The sequence below is a fragment of the Oncorhynchus kisutch genome, linkage group LG18 (assembly GCF_002021735.2).
Source record: "Oncorhynchus kisutch isolate 150728-3 linkage group LG18, Okis_V2, whole genome shotgun sequence".
Taxonomy (NCBI): domain Eukaryota; kingdom Metazoa; phylum Chordata; class Actinopteri; order Salmoniformes; family Salmonidae; genus Oncorhynchus; species Oncorhynchus kisutch.
Window position 1 is genome coordinate 36,679,563 of NC_034191.2, and position 20,641 is coordinate 36,700,203.

The 20,641-nt window shown below is 43.7% G+C and overlaps 1 protein-coding gene and 1 pseudogene across 1 annotated transcript; both read left to right on the forward strand.

Annotated features, from left to right (window-relative positions):
• The first annotated feature begins 38 nt into the window (after nt 1–38).
• LOC109909628 (delta(3,5)-Delta(2,4)-dienoyl-CoA isomerase, mitochondrial-like) lies at nt 39–5,987 on the forward strand (annotated as a pseudogene).
• On the forward strand, nt 5,386–13,565 carry LOC109909377 (serine protease 16). Its single transcript, XM_020508437.2, has 12 exons — nt 5,386–6,258; nt 7,863–8,038; nt 8,445–8,544; nt 8,763–8,892; nt 9,161–9,284; nt 9,366–9,443; nt 9,614–9,661; nt 9,824–10,108; nt 10,482–10,623; nt 11,632–11,811; nt 12,376–12,530; nt 12,814–13,565. Exons 1-12 carry the CDS (start codon nt 6,198–6,200, stop codon nt 12,871–12,873), a joined length of 1,539 nt encoding a protein of 512 aa, XP_020364026.1. The 5' UTR covers nt 5,386–6,197; the 3' UTR covers nt 12,874–13,565.
• Nucleotides 13,566–20,641: the final 7,076 nt, after the last annotated feature.

Here is a 20,641-nt window from a genome sequence, read left to right on the forward strand (position 1 = left end):
TTTGTTCTGTTAAATTATTTCCCCCATAATTGGAAACGCTCATCTATCCTGCCCCATTGAATGCTTTTTTTAAGCCTTCCTCCATCCCGTAACTCAAATGTTATGGCGCCTAGAATAATGGAACGGATATTGAGTGTCGTATTTACAGCATGGGTTCTTTGTTCACAGTAATAGTGAACACCGTTGTCTGCTTTTCTGTATATATTTTTTTGCATTATGCTAGCTGTGAACAACAATACTTGTCAGCCAGTTAGCTGCCGTACTACAACTGACAAGCCACGTTAGACCGACTGGCGCCTTTAGTTTGTTTCCTTACTCTCGTTGATTTAATCAAATGGCAATACCATTATTTACCTGATCAGCGCTCATGAAAAGTAAGTGTACAGGATTGAGTGTAAAATGCATGGGGTTGTCCGCTCTAAAACGTTAACTTTAGCTAAATGTATGTTTTGTGCACAGGTCGCATCCATTCAATTAGCAAGGCTAGCCACCTGACATCAGGAAAAGTCATTGGCAACATAATTATTGGAGACCGGGACCAGATTCTCTAGCTAGCTACTGTAGTTAACTAATTTGGCTATAGATTATTACTTAGATGTCAACACTTGGCTAAATTGCTAGCTAATACTAAACTGGTTAGCGTCTTGGCTAAGTAGGTGAAAGTTGAATACCATGCAACACTATTCTGAATAGGGGTGGTTAAGCAGGTCTTAGGTCAAAAACAGTGCAAATAACGTGAACTATGTTGCTCTAATTCAATTAATTTTTCTTAGAATACAAATGAAATACAATCAACCCTGTTCCCTACCTCTCATTTGGGTGCTGATCATTAGACAGGAGTCTGTGGCTACCTGGTCTCAGTGCTGTAAGGGCCTATTCTTCTGGGGGCCCCACTCCTCCTTTTACCACCCTGTCTGTTAGTCCACCTGCAACCTGCCACAGCTGTCACTCACGTAGAGCTGCACCGACCAGAGAAACGCAATGCCACGTATAAAGCCTTCTGGGGCTAACACCTGGCCCAAACACCACTACTTGAACACAGCTGAAGCGTTCCTGTTTCTAGTTGTACTTTTGTGTAATCCAGCTTTACAGCACTGTTCATGAATTTATGTGAATCCTATATTTCTTAAATGTATTTTCTCTCAGAGAAATGGAGTGCTTTACACAGATCGCTGGGGACCTGGATTGCCGGGTGGTTGTCTCAGGTGCTGGAGAATTTTTCACAGCTGGTAAGATGTTTCCCAAAGGCTTACAATTGTTTCATGTTGAACTGGGTGATGCTTATCAATAGGATGTACCAGCAATACACCAAACAACAGGAAAAAAATATACACTGCTCAAAATAATAAAGGGAACACTAAAATAACACATCCTAGATCTAAATGAATGAAATATTCTTATTAAATACTTTCTTTACATAGTTGAATGTGCTGACAAAATCACACAAATTATCGATGGAAATCAAATTTATCAACCCATGGGGGTCTGGATTTGGAGTCACACTCAAAATAAAAGTGGAAAACCACACTATAGGCTGATCCAACTTTGATGTAATGTCCTTAAAACAAGTCAAAATGAGGCTCAGTAGTGTGTGTGGCCTCCACGTGCCTGTATGACCTCCCTACAATGCCTGGGCATGCTCCTGATGAGGTGGCGGACTCCTGGACAGTCTGTGGTGCAACGTGGCGTTGGTGGATGGAACGAGACATGATGTCCCAGATGTGCTCAATTGGATTCAGGTCTGGGGAAAGGGCGGCCAGTCCATAGCATCAATGCCTTCCTCTTGCAGGAACTGCTGACATACTCCAGCCACGTGAGGTCTAGCATTGTCTTGCATTAGGAGGAACCCAGGGCCAACCGCACCAGCATATGGTCTCACAAGGGGTCTGAGGATCTCATCTCGGTACCTAATGGCAGTCAGGCTACCTCTGGTGAGCACGTGCGGCCCCCCAAAGAAATGCCACCCCACACCATGACTGACCCACCGCCAAACCGGTCATGCTGGAGGATGTTGCAGGCAGCAGAACGTTCTCCACGGCGACTCCAGACTCTGTCACGTCTGTCACATGTGCTCAGTGTGAACCTGCTTTCATCTGTGAAGAGCACAGGGCGCCAGTGGCGAATTTGCCAATCTTGGTGTTCTCTGGCAAATGCCAAACGTCCTGCACGGTGTTGGGCTGTAAGCACAACCCCCACCTGTGGACGTCGGGCCCGCATACCACCCTCATGGAGTCTGTTTCTGACCGTTTGAGCAGACACATGCACATTTGTGGCCTGCTGGAGGTCATTTTGCAGGGCTCTGGCAGTGCTCCTCTTGCTCCTCCTTGCACAAAGGTGGAGGTAGCGGTCCTGCTGCTGGGTTGTTGCCCTCCTACGGCCTCCTCCATGTCTCCTGATGTACTGGCCTGTCTCCTGGTAGCGCCTCCATGCTCTGGACACTACGCTGACAGACACAGCAAACCTTGCCACAGCTCACTTTGATGTGCCATCCTGGATGAGCTGCACTACCTGAGCCACTTGTGTGGGTTGTAGACTCTGTCTCATGCTACCACTAAAGTGAAAGCACCGCCAGCATTCAAAAGTGACCAAAACATCAACCAGGAAGCATAGGAACTGAGAAGTGGTCTTTGGTCACCACCTGCAGAACCACTCCTTTATTGGGGCTGTCTTGCTAATTGCCTATAATTTCCACCTGTTGTCTAGCATGTGAGATTTATTGTCAATCAGTGTTGCTTCCTAAGTGGATAGTTTGATTTCACAGAAGTGTGATTGACTTGGAGTTACATTGTGTTGTTTAAGTGTTCCCTTTATTTTTTTGAGCAGTGTATATATTTCGGATTATGACTGTGTGTAGGCGTTGACTTCATGGACATGGCCAGTGAAGTCTTACAGCCTGAGGGGGACGACATGGCCAGGACTTCCTGGAACATGCGACGCATCATCGCCATGTACCAGGAAACCTTCACCGTCATTGAGAAGGTCTATATGAACTTGTGAAATACTTACTCATGTCCAATATGTTAGGGATTGATAGTGGACAAGTAGGCAAATGCATTCTCTCTCTTTTCCACCATCCCCTTTCTTGTAGTGTCTGAAGCCTGTGGTTGTGGCAGTGCAGGGAGATTGTGTTGGAGGTGAGCTTTGGGGGTATATTACTGATTTGCTTGTGACCGTGAAGTCTTGCAAAAGCTTTCATATATTATTTATTCTTTCCAAATGTGATTCTCTTCTCCCGTGAAGGTGTTCTGCAATAAAACTGTAACGGCTTGTCATGCTATAACGTGTGTTCCTTTAGGAGTGGATCTGATCACAGCCTGTGATATCCGTCTCTGCACTCAGGATGCCTGGTTTCAGGTGAAGGTAAGTGGGCTTAAATATCCCCAATGATCAACTCCACGAGGACCATGGGACATCTAAAGGCATGTACAGACTGTACGTCGGATGCATCCTTTTACGATTATCACGTCACACTGCGATGTAACCAAATTAAAGTCTTTGTATCAAACTGGCCAGATTGAACAATTTGCTTCAGTTCTGTCTTCATTCTGCGATATGCTTGCGAGGCTATGTCAGCCGACATCAACTGCAGCTGTGTATTTAATCTGCACATGTGCCTGCAGCGCAAGCCTAACTATGCTTATGTGCAGAAAACTATTTCTAAGACACCTACTTTAAGTTTTCACATACAAACTTTATATGTCCAAACTCTGAATCAAATACGCTTCCCCAGAATAACAATGTCACTGTGGTAGAATGCTTATTTTGATTGGCGATTTTGAGCATTTATCAAAATCCCATCAGGTAACCTGATTTCAAATGTCATGTAAACCAGATTATTAGGGAAATCGCTCTTCTTGCACAGCATGTAAATGTTTAGATCCAACTATTATATTTATCTGGCTATTCACTATCGTATTATTGGGTGCACACTCAGTGTTCCTATTGGACAATCACCACGATCGGCTCGTAACATCAGCCACACTACATGATAAAGGCAAAACAAATCTGACACTGCCAGAACTTTGTCGGACCGCACCAGTGGATTCTGCTGAGGGGAGGACGGCTCATAATGAACGGAATAGTATCAAACATGTTTTCGTGTGTTTGATTCCATTCACTCCATTTCAGCCATTATTTTGAGCAGTCCTCCCCTCAGCAGCCTCCGCTGGACCGCACGTAGTGGTACTTAATCGGCAGACCTAGACCCTGTCACACCGAACGAGCCGAGACGTCCAACAATCGTTTACGACCTAAGAATTTGCCCACGACGTGGACAGTTTGTCTGGGACTGCAAAATCGCTGCATAAAAGGGCTAAAATTGCACCGTCTACAATTGCCCACACTGGTAGCTGCTTTCATGTGTTTTCTGTAGCAGCCCCCAGGGGGACTCTCATAGTAAAGGATAGGCAGAATGATGAGAAACATGTACATGTGCGTTCTGCATTGTATCTCTGAGTGATGTAAAAGGTCTGCCTCTCTTACAGGAAGTGGATATTGGCCTAGCAGCTGACATTGGCACTCTGCAGCGCCTACCTAAAGTCATTGGGAGCCGCAGGTAAGAGCAAGCATTTGATATGCTTTCATTACAACACAATGCTGCGTGGTAGTCCCTTAGCTTGCATACATACACCCAGGAACACTGAGTACTGCCAAGTATTGTATAATCTTCCTGCCTCTCCAGCCTGGTGAATGAGTTGGCTCTGACAGTGAGGAAGATGTACGCTGATGAGGCCAAGGAAAGTGGATTAGTCAGGTATGGATACAAAGTGTGTGTATTTGTTGCGTATGCGTGTTGGTTTTGTGTATTCATACACTCTTTCCCTGTGTAGCCGCGTATTTCCGGACAAGGAGGTGATGATGGCTGGAGCTCTGGAGATGGCAGGGGAGATAGCAGCCCTGTGGCTGTCCAGGGAACCAAGGTCAACCTGATCTACTCCAGAGACCACAGTGTGGCAGAGGGCCTGAACTACATGGTGAGGCTCAATACTACAAGGATGCTCACAACACCACACACATCAGCATGGAAACAACACAGGCTAACAAAAACACAAACCCAGATAACCATGGGTCTCTTAAACAAGTGTAGTTTTCTGATAAGGTGGGTGGGTAACTCTGTATCCTACCAGGGGGCACATTTTATAAAGTAGATATCATTGGAAGACCAAAATCTGACATGTAAAAAAAAAAATGGAATGAATTATTCACTGAAACAAGAATTCAGTCTCTCTTTCCTTCGGTCTTCAGGCAACGTGGAACATGAGCATGCTGCAGACGGAGGATGTCATGAAGTCAGCTGTGGCCTCCGTGGAGAAGAAGAGTCCTAAAACAATAACTTTCTCCAGGCTCTGAAGCTGAGCTGCAGAAAGAGGCCGGAGTTAAACTTTTCTTAGCCGATGGAAAGTCAGGGGGAGAAGGGGAATGGATGCAGGGGTGGTGTAGAAAGTTAAAGGAAAGGAATTACTTTATCTACTTAACCAGAGTCAAATGAACTAGTGTATACAATTGTTATGTCTCTGCGTCCAGTATAATGGAAGTTAGATGTAGTTTGGGGTGTTTGACAAAGGGCCATTGCCAAAATGATCAACTATCAATTTATTAAGAAATGTAAAAATGATCTATTTTGCCTCCTGACTGCATATGTTTGTGTGTTGGTGCCTTTTTGTCTGTATGAATCTCCCAAAGCAGAGCTGTCTGTAAAGATGTGTTAGTGTCCTCTCTTGCTGGCTCTGCATGCAGGATTCAGGTTGGATACTCTACCAACCACCCTCACACTCTTGTAAATGTACATAAATGATTGCATCATAACACTAGAAATGAACTGAGCCAAAGTGCCCTGTTTCTACATGTTAAGTGTTTGTGCTGAGTTTGAGGCTTTGAGCATACAATTCAAAACCTAAATATGAAACTTAAGCATCTTTCACCAAGCAAATGCTCATAGCGTCGCGTTCCAGTTTGGACCACTGCCACCGTTGGAGGAGATATGCCTATTGCCCAGACTCACTTGCCGCATTATTCATTGCCAATTTGTTGACTATAAATACGCACAGTGGGCATCAGGGGAGCCCTGGGGTGGGTGGATTAAAAACTTTGGTCACGCCTTAAAAGCAGAAATTGTCCTTGCATTGAGACGGCAAGGTGGTCTGACCATAGTGTAGACCTATATCAGTAGGTCAGAGGTCGTAGTTGGAGGCCTGAAGATGCTTTTGTCTCCCAGCCGTTGTATCATCCTTCTTCTCCTTATCAACTCCGTCTATTCTGGTACGTTAACGATCCATAATGACCTGAGCATTTAAAAAAAAAAAAACTTCAATTATCAGATTCATGAGATGGCAAAGTGGGGTAGGTTGAGGAACCCTTGTTTCTAGGAAACCATACACAAAATTAATCATTTAAACAAATATTTAGGAAGATGTCATTTCATGAAGAAACCACATGGAACAAGTGGTAAGCAAGTTGGGTTTAAAAAAACTGTTTTTCACCAAGTTAAAGTATTGTGTTAGAGGTTTCATGATGCTTGTATTGAAACAAAAGTTGATCATTTTAAGATTGTTTATACATCAGCTGTGGTTTCTTAAAGCTTTAATATTAGGTCCTAAACCTAGCATGAAAGTGCATCCTTGTATCTCTATGGGCTAATATAATATACACTTTGGTCAAATATAATTTTAATGTATAGGCCTATAGTTTTAAATATTGAGGTGAATCAATAAAATTGTCGTGTTCAGAGAAACGAAATTGGCTGATGTATAGGCTATAATTAGATAATTATGCAAAATGCTACTTAGAAATTGAGCCGCTTCTATATCTGGAAAAGTTGATTCTGTTCCTGACTACATGGTTTATTATTACTTTAAGTATGTATTGAATTATAATAAAACTCATGAAAATAAAATAAACATGGGATTGGCTGTCGAATATGAATTAGACCGATAAGAGGGTGGCAGAGGATTATACTTTATGAGCAAAAGCGATGTGCTGAGGCCATCGGAATTAAAACAAAATTGTATCCAATCGTAAAAAGATCCGTGACACGTTTTGACAGCAATTTTTGTAGAACGAAATGTGAAAGATAATTGTAGTAATTGTTATGGAGTGGAATATGTGCACATTCTGATTTTCAAGTCTCAGGAGGCTCTCGTGGTTTGACCAACAACTACGCGCGTAATTTAGCTCTATATGCGTCTTTATCTCTATCTTTGCCCGTCCTGTGTCCCTCTCGTCTTTTGCAGTGGTGTAAAGTACTTAAGTAAAAATACTTTAAAGTACTACTTAAGTAGTTTTGGGGGGTGTCTATACTTTACTATTTATATTTTTGACAACTTTCCTTTTACTTCACTACATTCCTAAAGAAAATACTGTACTTTTTACTCCATACATTTTCCCTGACAACCCAAATAACTCATTACATTTTGAATGCTTAGCAGGACAGGAAAAGTGTGAAATTCACGCGCTTATCAAGAGAACACGTGGTCATCAGTACTGTCTATGGCCTGACGGACTCAACTAAACACAAATGCATATTTTGTAAATAATGTCTCAGTGTTGGAGTCTGCCCCTGGCTATCCATACATTTTAAAAACAAGAACATGGCGCCGTCCGATTTTGTTAATATACGAAATGTGAAATGATTTATACTTTTACTATTGCTATTTAAGTATATTTTAGCAATTAAATGTACTTTTGATACTTAAGTATATTTAAAACCAAATGCTTTTAAACTTTTACTCAAGTAGTATTTTACAGGGTGACTTTACTTGAGTAACTTTCTATTAAGGTATCTAAACTTGACTCAAGTATGACAATTGTGTACTTTTTCCACCACTGGTCTTTTGATATGTCATATCACATTTTATATTTCATAGGACGAGTTCTGAGGAAGATTAAGGAGCGCGTGCGTAAAATTCAGTATGAAAAAGCGAAGAAGAATGTGCTGATGAGCGCAGTCAACGGTCATAAACCCATATGCGAAGTGAGAGACGGGAAAATTCACCAACCCCTGGACCATTTCGACAGTCAAAACGATAAAACCTTTCCTCAGGTGATGCACCATCGAAACATGCACCGACAGTGAGATCCAAAAGTATTTGTACAGTGACATATTTTTTGTTGTTTTGGCTCTGTTCTCCAGCACTTTTGATTTTAAATGGTACAAAGACTATGAGGTCAACGTGCAGACTGTCAGCTTTCATTTGAAGTTAATTTTCATCCATAGGGTGACAGCACTTTTTGTACATAGCCCCCCCATTTTAGGGAACCAAAAGTATTAGGACACATTCACTTATATGTGTATTTAAATATTCAAAAGTGTAGTATTTGGTGTCATTCCTAGCATGCAATGACTACAGCTTGTGACTAGAAACTTGTTGAATGCATTTGCAGTTTGTTTTGTTGTTCTCTTATTCTCTCGCTTCCTCTCCCTTTCTCTCACCCTCTCTCTCTCTCAGAGGTTTTTAGTGAATGAAGCCTATTGGGAGCGTCCTCATGGCCCAGTGTTCCTGTTCATCGGAGGGGAGGGCCCCATCTCTGAGTTCGATGTGCTGGCAGGTAAACACAAATCTCCCCCGTCACGCTCTTAAGTAATATGAAAAGAAAGTGGAAATGCATTGACACGATAAGTTAGGCTTACATAGGTGTTATGAATATGATACTTGTATTTAGTTACAAGTCAATGCCTGTTCTTTGGTTTTTGTCTTGTTGATACCTCTACCAACTCTTAACCTCCCCCTTTTTCTCCCTTGCTCCTGCTTTGTGTGTATCTGTAGGCCACCATGTGGACATGGCTGAGGAGCACGGGGCCCTGCTTGTGGCCCTGGAGCATCGTTTCTACGGCGAGAGCATCAACAAAAACGGCCTGGAGACTGAGAACCTGGGAGACCTGTCCAGCCAGCAGGCGTGAGTACTGGTGGGAGGAGGGAGTCAATGTGATGACGTTGAATCAATGTGGAAAACTGATTGGATTTGCAAAAAGTCATCAATGTGAGGGAATTTTGCATTTTTTTCTTTGAACCTAAATCCAATGGCATGGTGAATTTTTTGGGGATTTCATGTTGAATTCATATTAGTTGACAACTCAACCAAATGTAAATGCTGAGCGCTTTTGAGTGGGCTTGAATTGGGCAGAGATTAAATTAAATTTTCTCTGCCATCTCTTGGTTTCCAGTCTCGCCGACATCGCAGAATTCCATCAATACATCAGCGATCGCTTTGACCTCTCCGACAAAAATACCTGGATCAGCTTCGGAGGTTCCTATGCTGGAGCCTTGTCTGCCTGGCTCAGGGGAAAGGTCTTTATTTATACTTAGGACTGGACAGCAGTGTTACATGGTAATAATAGTAAATCATGTTCTCTGTTCCTGCTCTTCCAGTTCCCCCACCTGGTCTACGGTGCTGTGGCCTCCTCCGCTCCTGTCAAAGCCAAACTGGACTATTCCGCCTTCAACAAAGTAAAGATCTCATCATTAGTACTACTTGTAGTAGTAGTATTGGTACCAGTAGTAATAATAGTAATAGTAATAGTAGTAGACATACTATTAACTGTTAATAGCATGGTAGATGTGATGTTCAGCTGTACAGACAAACGGTGGAAACAAACCGTGGTGTTGCTCTCTTATAGGTGGTGGGTCTAAGTCTTGCAGACGAGGACGTTGGAGGTTCAGATAAGGTTTGAGAACATTTACAGTAGATGTGGGCGCTTGAAATCATGTGTTGGAGTGTCTGACTGTATGAGTCTTCTGCTGTGTGATTTGACTCTCTCTGTCTCCTTGTTACTGTCTCTCTCTCTCCGCTGTCTCTCCACCCCCCTCTTTCTCGCTCTCTCCTTCAGTGTTTGGGGGACATCTGGGAGGCCTTTGCTGCCGTGGAGGCCGCCCTGTTTGCGGGGAACGCCACTGAGGTTGGGAAGGACTTTGGGTGCTGTGAGACTCCTGAGGATCTGGAGGACCAGATTGAGCTGATGCAGAGCCTGGCTGACATCATCATGGGAACTGTGGCGTACAACGAGGAGGGGGGCATCCTGACTATTGAGGAGCTCTGTGACATCATGACCAATGAGACAGAGACCTTCGATTCGGCGACTGAGGCCTACGACCGGCTGATCAAACTGGTGCAGGTATTAGGTGTATTGTACATATTCAAACACACGCACACACAAATGTATGCACACACACACATATACACACACACACAATCAGTTGTACACCTGACTAGGTATCCCCCCCCCCCCACACACACACACAGCCCCACACACACACAGCCCCCACCCCCCCACACACGCACAGCCCCCCCCCCCCCCCCCCCACACACACACACACACACACAGCCTCTCACACACACACAGCCCCACAGTGACAATTCTTTGATTAACCAGCAGAGGGCTGTATTGAACTACAGTTGTGCATCCCCAAGCCTTGACTGATGCAGAACAGTCAGAACACTGTTACTGTGTTTGTGTGCATGCATATTTATGTGTGTGCGTTTATTAGATAGACCGTGCCACTGGCGAGGAGCCCTGTCTGGATGCGTCCCACAAGCAGACCATCAAAGACTTGAGTGACACCAATCTGGACTCTGCCTACAATGGAGAGAGACAGTGGTACTACCAGACCTGCACCGAGTTCGGCTTCTGTGAGTAACACTCCACCACACAACACCGTCAGTCCTAGAGGAGAAACAGTGAGGTCCGAAATTATTCATGCCTTTTGATAAAGATGAACAATAATGACCACATAAAATAAATAATTCAGTATGCAAAAAGAATATGGGAAATTATATTATTTTATACTAAAACAATTGCTCAAGAGAAAGAGATTTTGTTTACCAAGTAATGCATTTTTTTCTCTAGAAGGTAGGGGTCTAAATGATTCACACCCCTAATAATTCTTATAGATAAACTAATCAAATGGTTAGTATTTGGTCGCATATCCCTACATCAAGCTTGTGACTCTACAAACTTGTTGGATGTATTTTCAGTTCGTTCTGGTTGTTTCAGATTATTTTGTGCCCTATAGAAATGAATGGTAAATAACATTGTGTCATTTTGGAGTCACTTTATTATAAATAAGCATAGATAATAAGAATGTTTCTAAATACATCTACAGTCATGTGGATGCTACAATGATTAGGGATAATTCTGAATGAATCGTGAATAATGATGATTGAGAACGTTAAAGAGGGCCAAAGATCATACCCCCAAGTCATGCCAACCTCCAAAATAATATAATTTCCCCATATTTTTTGTAGCATAGCTCAGTATTTGAATAATTTAATGCTCATCTTTATCAAGGATGTCAATCATTTTGAACCCCACTACATTTACCAAGCTCAAGTCCTCTAGTATAACCGAGGTAGATGCTTCAGTCAGGGTGTTGACTGCTCACGCCACTGGAGGGTAAAGAAAACAGGTCCAGAGTTCATTTCCCCTTAAGCAGCACCTTCATAAGCCCAGTGCATTAACACTAGCTGTACAAAGCTCCCACTCTTTAGTACAGTATCACTCATTATATGATCAGTATTACTATATGCCCATAGCCACTCAGCTGTATCTTACATTACAGAAATAGAACTACCGGTCATCATTCAATAGGAATTCATTGTATTTCTATGGCTTACCTCATCATTGTTTGGTTGTGACAGTCCAGACGTGTGAGGACGCCAGCTGTCCCTTCTCCCGCATGCTGACCCTGCAGGCTCAGACCGACCTGTGTCCTGAGGTGTTCAACATCCCCCAGCACAGTCTGCCCGGACACATCGCCTTCACCAACAAGTACTATGGAGGAGACCACCCCGACACCGACAGGGTGCTCTATGTCAATGGTGAGCAGAGACTTCACAGATAGATACAGTAGATAAGGGATACCTTGTCAGCTGCACAACTGAATTAATTCAGCTGAAATGTGTCTTCAGTATTTAAACCCAGCCCCCCTGAATCAGATTTTTCCACCTCGCTGGATCTGGGATTCGAACAAGCAACCTTTCGGTTACTTGCCCAACCACTAGATAGATAGATAGATAGATAGATAGATAGATAGATAGATAGATAGATAGATAGATAGATAGATAGATAGATAGATAGATAGATGAGGTTGGAGGTTTAAACCCTGACCTCTCATTTCATCATAGTGTAATTTAAACCCACTGGCAGTGAATCAATGTAATGTGTCTATGTGAGTGATTGTGTGACATCAGAGGGGGTTAGTGGGAGGAGGTATAGGAGGACGGGCTCAATGTAATGGCTGGAATGGCATCAATGGAACAGGATCAAAAACATCAAGCGTATGGAAGCCACAATGAGCCCACCCTCCTATAGCTCCTCCCACCAGCCTCCTCTGTGTGACAGTCAGTATATGACCTGTCCTTCTGGTCTGTGACCTCTGTCAGGTGACATTGACCCCTGGCACGAGCTCAGCGTCCTGGAAGAGGACTTGGACAAGGAGGACAAAGACATGACCATCCTCATCGAGGGCACCGCCCACTGTGCCGACATGAACCCCGATGGCGTCGCAGACCGCCCCGCCCTGAAACAGGCACGCAAGGTACGGCACGCAGCAGGCTAGACAACACTGAATTGATGTAACTGAGAGAGACACTGACTGTGAGCTTTGGCGGAACATGAAGAAAATGTATGCTTCAGAACTGTACAGTGTGTCTCAATTGAACACTTTGGGCCGGTTTCCCAAAAACAAAAAAGCATGGTCAATGGTCAATAGCTTTTTAGTCGAGGACTAATCTTAATCTGTGTCCAGGAAACTGCCCCATAGTCTATATTATTTGAAAACTTTCCCTCAACCTGATCTGTCTTTTGTCTCTGTTTGTCAGGCCATTGAGAGGAAGGTTGCCAAGTGGCTGAAGGAAGCTGCCTGGAAGCTTGTGGGCTGATGGACCCAACGGCAGGTCACCTGATCATCTGACTGTCATGACCATCACTCAGCCCATCAAACTGATCTGACCTGGTTGTACTGCGGTGACCCCTTCTCCTCTTCTTGTAGCTCCGTGCTCATATTACACATGTACCATTACTATAACCACAACTATGGCCCCTACAGCAAATCATTTTATGTGTGTGTGTGCATGTGCTTGTTTGTGTGTGGCAAACTTTGGGCAGTGAATCACATGGTCCTGTTTCCTGAGCCCATCTCTTCATGTTTATTCCCATGATGATCATATGACCATTGGGTCAGGTCCTCTAAGGTTCTTTTGGTGGTTTTTCTAACGTTTTTCTAGTGTTTTTCTTCAGTTTTTATAGTGTGCTTGAATTCACTCCAGTATATAAGTTTCAGGGCAGGTGAGGCAGAGCCCCACGTGTTTTGAGCCCCACATTTTTAGCTAAAAAATACAAATAATAATTTGTATTTGTATTTTTGGGACTTATAATTTTTTTTATTTTGGCATTAATACGTGTTATATATCAGTTTGCTAACATTATAAAAAATATATATAAATTATTGAGTTAATAAAGCAGCACACAAACATGGTCACTATTTTGTTTTCTTAAGTAAATGCAGGTGTTTCAGCCTAGCTCAGTGCTTTCTGTGGTGGTGTGGCAAGCCAGAATAAAATGCAGAGCGTTGCACTGCGATTGGCTCAGTGTTCTGTCACTCCTGAGGACACTGCGTCACTGCCAAGTCTAAGGGTAGACCTGACGTCATCATGATTGAACCTTTTTTTTCTGAGTTCCCAGGTTTCTTGAAAGCACCATAAATCCAGAGAATAGCAGACTGATGACAAAGTTTGATGACTAAATTTGCCCACGAAGGACCACAGCGCCACCTTCCTGTTCAAGTGAGCACAACAAGATGAGTCCAAACATGTATTGTATGCTGCTGCATAAAGGATGTAATATGACAGGGAGATATGTTACTGTAGCTAAGAAAGTAATACTAAGTGTATGTTGTGTAGTAAGCTGTTAGTAGGCCATGTGCCTCACCCTAATCATTTGGTCTATTTTCACCTCTTAATTTTACATACTGTTCTGACTTGGTGGTGCACATGTAGCCTATAACCTGTTTTTGAGAATATTGTAAGCGCTTCCATGTCTGCTTCTATGCCCCCTTTATTTATCCTATAGTTCTGACTTGGTGTACACTGTAAAGGAGAACCCTGTAATTTTCTGGAATCTGTCGCTGTACATTTCAAAAGTGCAGATCAAATAGTTATATTTTTAAATGTAAATGGTTTAAATTGAACCTTTATTTAACTAGGCAAGTCAGTTAAGAACAAATTCTTAGTTACAATGACGGTCTACCCCTGCCAAACCTGGACGATGCTGGGACAATTGTGCGCTGCCCTATGGGACTCCCAGTCACGGCCGGATGTCATACAGCCTGGATTTGAACCAGGGACTGTAGTGACATCTCTTGTACTAAGATGCAGTGCCTTAGACCGCTGCGCCACTCGGGAGCCTGAATTTGACTACGTCCGTCCTATCTCACTCATTAATGTCTTAATCGGAATTACGGATTGCTTCTTATCCGCTTGTTGTCCACTTATGGGGTGGCAGGTAGCCTAGTGGTTAGAGCGTTGGACTAGTAACCGAAAGGTTGCAAGATCGAATCCCCGAGCTGACAAGGTAAAAATCTGTCGTTCTTCCCCTGAACAAGGCAGTTAACACACTGTTCTTAGGCCATTATTGAAAATAAGAATGAGTTCTTAGCTAACTTGCCTAGTAAAATTTTAAAAAATGATCCCATAGTTTGTACATCTCAATTGTCAGTAGAAACCACATTTGTTTAAGCAAGTCAGCCATATCAGCTATGTTTTTTTAAAAGGCAGCAAATGAGACTGAATGAACTCTGCTGATAGCCAGGTGTAGCAGTGGTAAAGTGTAATTAACGTATTGTTTAGTGTTGTGTAGTGGCTTTGCTCGCATGCATTACTCATTTCATTTTTTAGCCCCACCAAGATTTACATGCTAAAATCGCCACTGATAGGCAGTTTTAGTAATTTGGGAAACACTTATAATGCTGTACACAGTATTTAAGTTTTCTAGCTACATACTATTATAGCTAACCAGAGAGTCTCAGTATAAGATGACTTTAACATTATCTAGTGTTCAAAAGTTTACAGCCTCTGCACACAGGCATTTTCCTGTGTCTAGATTCAGTGAAGTTATCTCAGTGTTGATCTTTTATCTCAGACAATGCATCATCTGAATGTATTCTGGATTGCTTTGTAGCTTGTGTTGATCTTTTCAAATCAAATCAAATATTTGTCACATACACAGGTTTAGACCTTATTGTGAAATGCTTACTTACAAGCCCTTAACCGACAATGCAGTTCAAGAAATATAGTTCTTCTTCTCACAATATTTACTAAACAAACTAAAGTAAAAAAAAAAATAATAATAATAAAAATGAACACAATAAAGTAACATAACAATAATGAGGCTATACACAGGGGGTACCGGTACCGAGTCAATGTGCCGGTGTATGGGTTAGTCGAGGAAATGTGTAATGTGATAATAAACAGCGAGTGGCAGCAGTTTAAAAACAAAGGGGGGGGGGGGGGGGGGGGGGTCTTATGGCTTGGGGGTAGAAACTGTTAAGGAGCCTTTTGGTCCAAGACTTGGCGCTCCGGTACCACTTGCTGAGCAGAGAGAACAGTCTACGACTTGGGTGACTGGAGTCTTTGACCATTTTTTGGACCTTCCTCTGACACCGCCTAGTATATAGGTCCTGGATGGCTGAAAGCTTGGCCCAGTGCGCACTACCGTCTGTAGAGCCTTACTGTCAGATGCTGAGCAGTTGCCATACCAGGCGGTGATGCAATCGGTCAGGATGCTCTCGATGGTGCAGCTGTATAACTTTTTGAGGATCTGGGGACCCATAACAAATCTTTTCAGTCTCCTGAGGGGGAAAAGGTGTTGTCGTGCCCTCTTCACAACTGTCTTGGTGTGTTTGGACCATGATAGTTTGTTGGTGATGTGGACACCAAGGAACTTGAAACTCTAGACCCGCTTCACTTCAGTCCCATCAATGTTAATGGGGCCTGTTCGGCCCTCCTTTTCCTATAGTCCACGATCAACTCCTTTGTCTTGCTCACATTTGGGGAGAGGTTGTTGTCCAGGCACCACACCTCTCTGACCTCCTCCCTATAGGCTGTCTCATCGTTGTCGGTGATCAGGCCTACCACTGTTGTGTCGTCAGCAAACTTAATGATGGTGTTGGAGTCGTGCTTGGCCACGCAGTCGTGGGTGAACAGGGAGTACAGGAGGGGACTAAGCACGCACCAATGAGGGGGCCCAGTGTTGAGGATCAGCATGGTAGATGTGTTCTTGCCTACCCTTACCACCTAGGAGTTCATTTTGTTTAATCCTGTGAGCTTGAAAATGATCATCAGTTTGCTGATAATCTGGTGTCTGATTTCTGTGGATTGCGGGATTTTGTCTTTGACTAAAATTCATTTTAAATTCATTTCAACCCAAAAACAGTTGTTAGCATTTTGCTCGTTAGTCCAGTTACTACAATCCCAGAAAAATGTCAGCAGTCGAGTTGTCGAGATGGTGCGCTTCCAGTACAGAGCAAAAACTGTGGTGATTATAAATGATATTCAAATGGCTAAATACTCTTAAGATAGTTTTGAGTAAAATATCCCTTTTTTAATTGTTTTAATCTTTACTCTCAGCAGGGGGCGCTAATGCCATACACATATTCCCAGTCAATGGCAAATATCCAGCAAATAAAAACACTATTGTGTTTGAGTTGGTTTACATGCATGTTTGTGTGGTCTTCATGAATACATTGACATAAACAATGTGCCTGTATATGTTGAGATATTTAGCACCATGTGTGTCTTTGTGTGTGATTCATTATTTTGCACTGTTGGTGTGTGGGTATCTGATCTGTAAGTGTGTGGATCCTGTCATGTGTGCATGTATGTATGTATGTGTCATTTTTTTGTCTACATCATTGTGTGTGTGTGTGTGTGTTACGAGAGAGGTGAGCAAGAGCCAGTTGTCCCAAGGCCATCTGTTTCCCTGTGGGGTGGAGGTGGTGGAGGGGTGGTGATGGTCCTGCTGCTCAGGCCTGCCCCTCGCTGATTGATGATCTCCACTCCCCCGGATTCGACCAGGTCACGACCTCCCACCACTGACCACCCTACAGAGAGAGCTCAAACACACACGCACCCATGCACACAACTCCTATATTTGTTTATACACTATAGTTTATTTTCTAGTTTACCGGGACACACACACATAATAACACACACACTCTCAAATGTATTATACTTCCATGCACACAGTACCCACCCACATAGACCCTCTCAATGTGAACCCATACAGTGTGGCTTCGATTCACTCACACACACACACCATTTCCCTTGTGCTTGTCTCTCTGGTGGATGTTTGAATTATAGTTGTGTGGAATGAAAAGGTCTTAACTACTTCATGGTTTGGAACTGCAGTGAGTACACACAGTGAGTACAGTACACACAGTGAGTACAGTACACACAGTGAGTACATACAAGGACTATTTGGCATGCATATATTCTTATTTGAATGAAAGGCACACATATGTTATCCAAGACTGGACCAGAGAGAGAGATGATCACGTATTTCCCACAGATCAGAGACCCACAAAGAATTTGAAAACATATCAAACATTGATAAACTCCCATATCTGTTAGGTGAAATACTGCCCTGTGCAGTAAAGGGCAAGAAAAGGACCACCAGGAGCACATTGTAAATACAACCTATCTGTTTATTTATCTGTTCATACTTAAACTACTTGCGCATTGTTACGAGACTGTACATAGCCAAAAATATAACATTTTAAATATATTATTTTAAAACTTTAGTGAGAAATTTTACTAATGTTTCCCTTGTTTACGTCCCTTTGGTTTATTGTCTATTCCATTTGCTTTGGCAATGTAAAGACAGAGAGAGAGAGACCAACCTTCTGAGATACTTGTACATATTAACATTACTATATCCCATTTTATACATCTATAGTAATATAGGCCTACACCAAATATGATAACACTGTGCTTTTAGGCCTCTGACCAACAAACCCCATATCTGTTACGTTATGTATTTACTATGCACACCGACATACACACACAAATGCAATCAGCAAGCACTGACAGAGCGACAGGGAATGCTTTTTCTCCCTCTCTCATTCCCTCCCTCCTCTCATGTCCTCCCTCCCTCCTCTCCTGTCCACACCCTCCCTCTCTCCTGTCCTCTCTCTCCCCCTCGCATGTCCTCTCCTGTCCTCTTCCTCCCCCTCGCCTGTCCTCTCCCTCCCCCTCTCCTGTCCTCTCCCTCCCTCTCTCCTGTCCTCTCCCTCCTCTCCTGTCCTCTCCCTCCCTCCCTCCTCTCCTCTCCTGTCCTCTCCCTCCCCCTCGCCTGTCCTCTCCCTCCCCCTAGCCTGTCCTCTCCCTCCCCCTCGCCTGTCCTCTCCCTCCCCCTCGCCTGTTCTCTCCCTCCCCCTCGCCTGTCCTCTCCCTCCCACTCGCCTGTCCTCTCCCTCCCTCCTCTCCTGTCCCCCCCCTCGCCTGTACTCTCCCTCCCCCTCGCCTGTTCTCTCCCTCCCCCTCGCCTGTCCTCTCCCTCCCCCTCGCCTGTTCTCTTGATCAATGAGTAAGTTCCAGAGCCACTACTATTAATCAGAGCCTATCGGCTATCTGTCTCCCACAACAACCAATCACAGCAGCCCGACAGCTGGCCCATGACAAATGGAGCTGGGGGGGGGGGGGGCACTTTATCTGATCTTAGTCAGGTCACAGCACATCTGCGCTTACAGTTGATTCAAGATGATGATTGAAAAAGCACACAATAATATACACACAAGTGCATAGACAAGTACACGCTCAGCCACCTTTAAGAGCACGCACAACCACACGCATGCATGCACACATTTGGAGACAAACAAAAGGACACAGCACACACATTAACTCACATACATTTGGTGCTGCATAAAAGGACATCCGTGTATGTAGCCGTAAAGGGACGTTTGCTAGTTTGCATTCCACTGCATCCTCTAGTGCTGTACTTGAAAAATTAATCTGTCACTTGAGGAAGAACTGATGATGATGATTCCATGTTCAGCTTGTCTGTTGTTAGGGGTAAACAAACCATGTTCTGTTTCCATGCTGACAGTTCTGAAAACATTCTCAAACAAACACAGATAGACAGCCCCCCCCCCCCACACACACACATATATACAAATGTATACACACACACTCCCTTCTTGGCCTATGGGCTCCCTAATGCACAGGAGGGCCAATGAGGAGAGCACTCTCTAATTGACTCTGCTTTGTGTACAGTTTTGTTCCTGTTCTCGTGACTGTCTGTGTTGTTACTGAACCCCCAGTCTCCGCTGCACCGTAGAACTACACAATGGCTGTTTCCTGATCATATCTCCTGAAGTGTACGCACGCTCACTACTTCTCACAAATCTAAAGACTTTGGATTGGTCGAGGCATGGGTTAGAGGGAGGTTTCGCCATATTTCTATTATACCAGTCATTTTCTTTCAAATCAGTGGAGGAATGTGAACAAGTGCACACTTTGGGAGGAAGGAGAGAGGTGTCCCACTATCAATGGAGCCAACAGTCACTCTTGTAACGGGGCTAAGCACAACTGTAAACAGTGTGATCAACCTGCTGGTTCTGCTATGGCCTCCGTCCTCAAACCTGAGCCTCGATCAAAACAAATAAATGTTTCCTTTGCATCATGACCCATCGCCCAAGATCCATTCAGATATGATTGTTAAGATCAGATGGCATCTCTTGACATTACTTACATTTCTAGCCTGGGTTATCATGGCACTGGGAGATCTTAATGTGTGACGCAGACCAGGTTCCCGTCAGATTTATGGACCTCTTGACTTCCCTTCTTTCCTTTGCCCCTCTCTTTCTTCTCCCCACATCTGTCCATCTATCATCCCCATGGCCAATGGAAGAGAATTAATCCCTCCATCCCATACCTCACTATCCTGGACAGATGAGAATGTGGAGGAGGGGAGAGAGAGAGGAGAGGCTTGGATTAGCTTTCATAATATTTCTCCAACATTGAGGGGGGAAACGAGTCAAATTACACATAATATATGCAGGGTTATCGTTCACTTCTCTTAAGGTGGTCGCTTCTTTGATAATAACAACAGGTGTGTGTTGGTGTGTGCAGGCCACGGACCATAGCACAATGTGTGATGGCGTGATGTGAGTGTGTTTGTGTATCCATGTGTGTGTTTTGCACATGTGTGTACTGGGGATTTGAAACATGTAGATGCACAGTACTTCCAAGGTGCATTCAATTATCTCAATGCAAAAATGTAAAAAACATTTAGACAACAGCGCACATCCACACAACAACGTAACAACATACAGTATCTGACGCAACACTGTTTAAGCAGCCAGACACACACAGGCACACAAACACCCGGAATTCAATATGAAATTCAATAACCTCAAGACAATCAATTAGTTAATGAGGACATTTAATTACTGCAGTACTGGAGGGCGTCTTTTCATGTAATTGTTTGGGGGAAGGACAGAGCAAAAGAAGGGTATGAAACCTTTAACCAATAGTCAAGGCGCTGTATTGGCCAGTTCTCATCTCTTCCATCCTCACTCCCCCTCCTCCCACCTCACCCAAGGCCCAGCCTCCTTCCCCAGCCTTCCCCGAGCAATGACAGGTAGATTAAAGG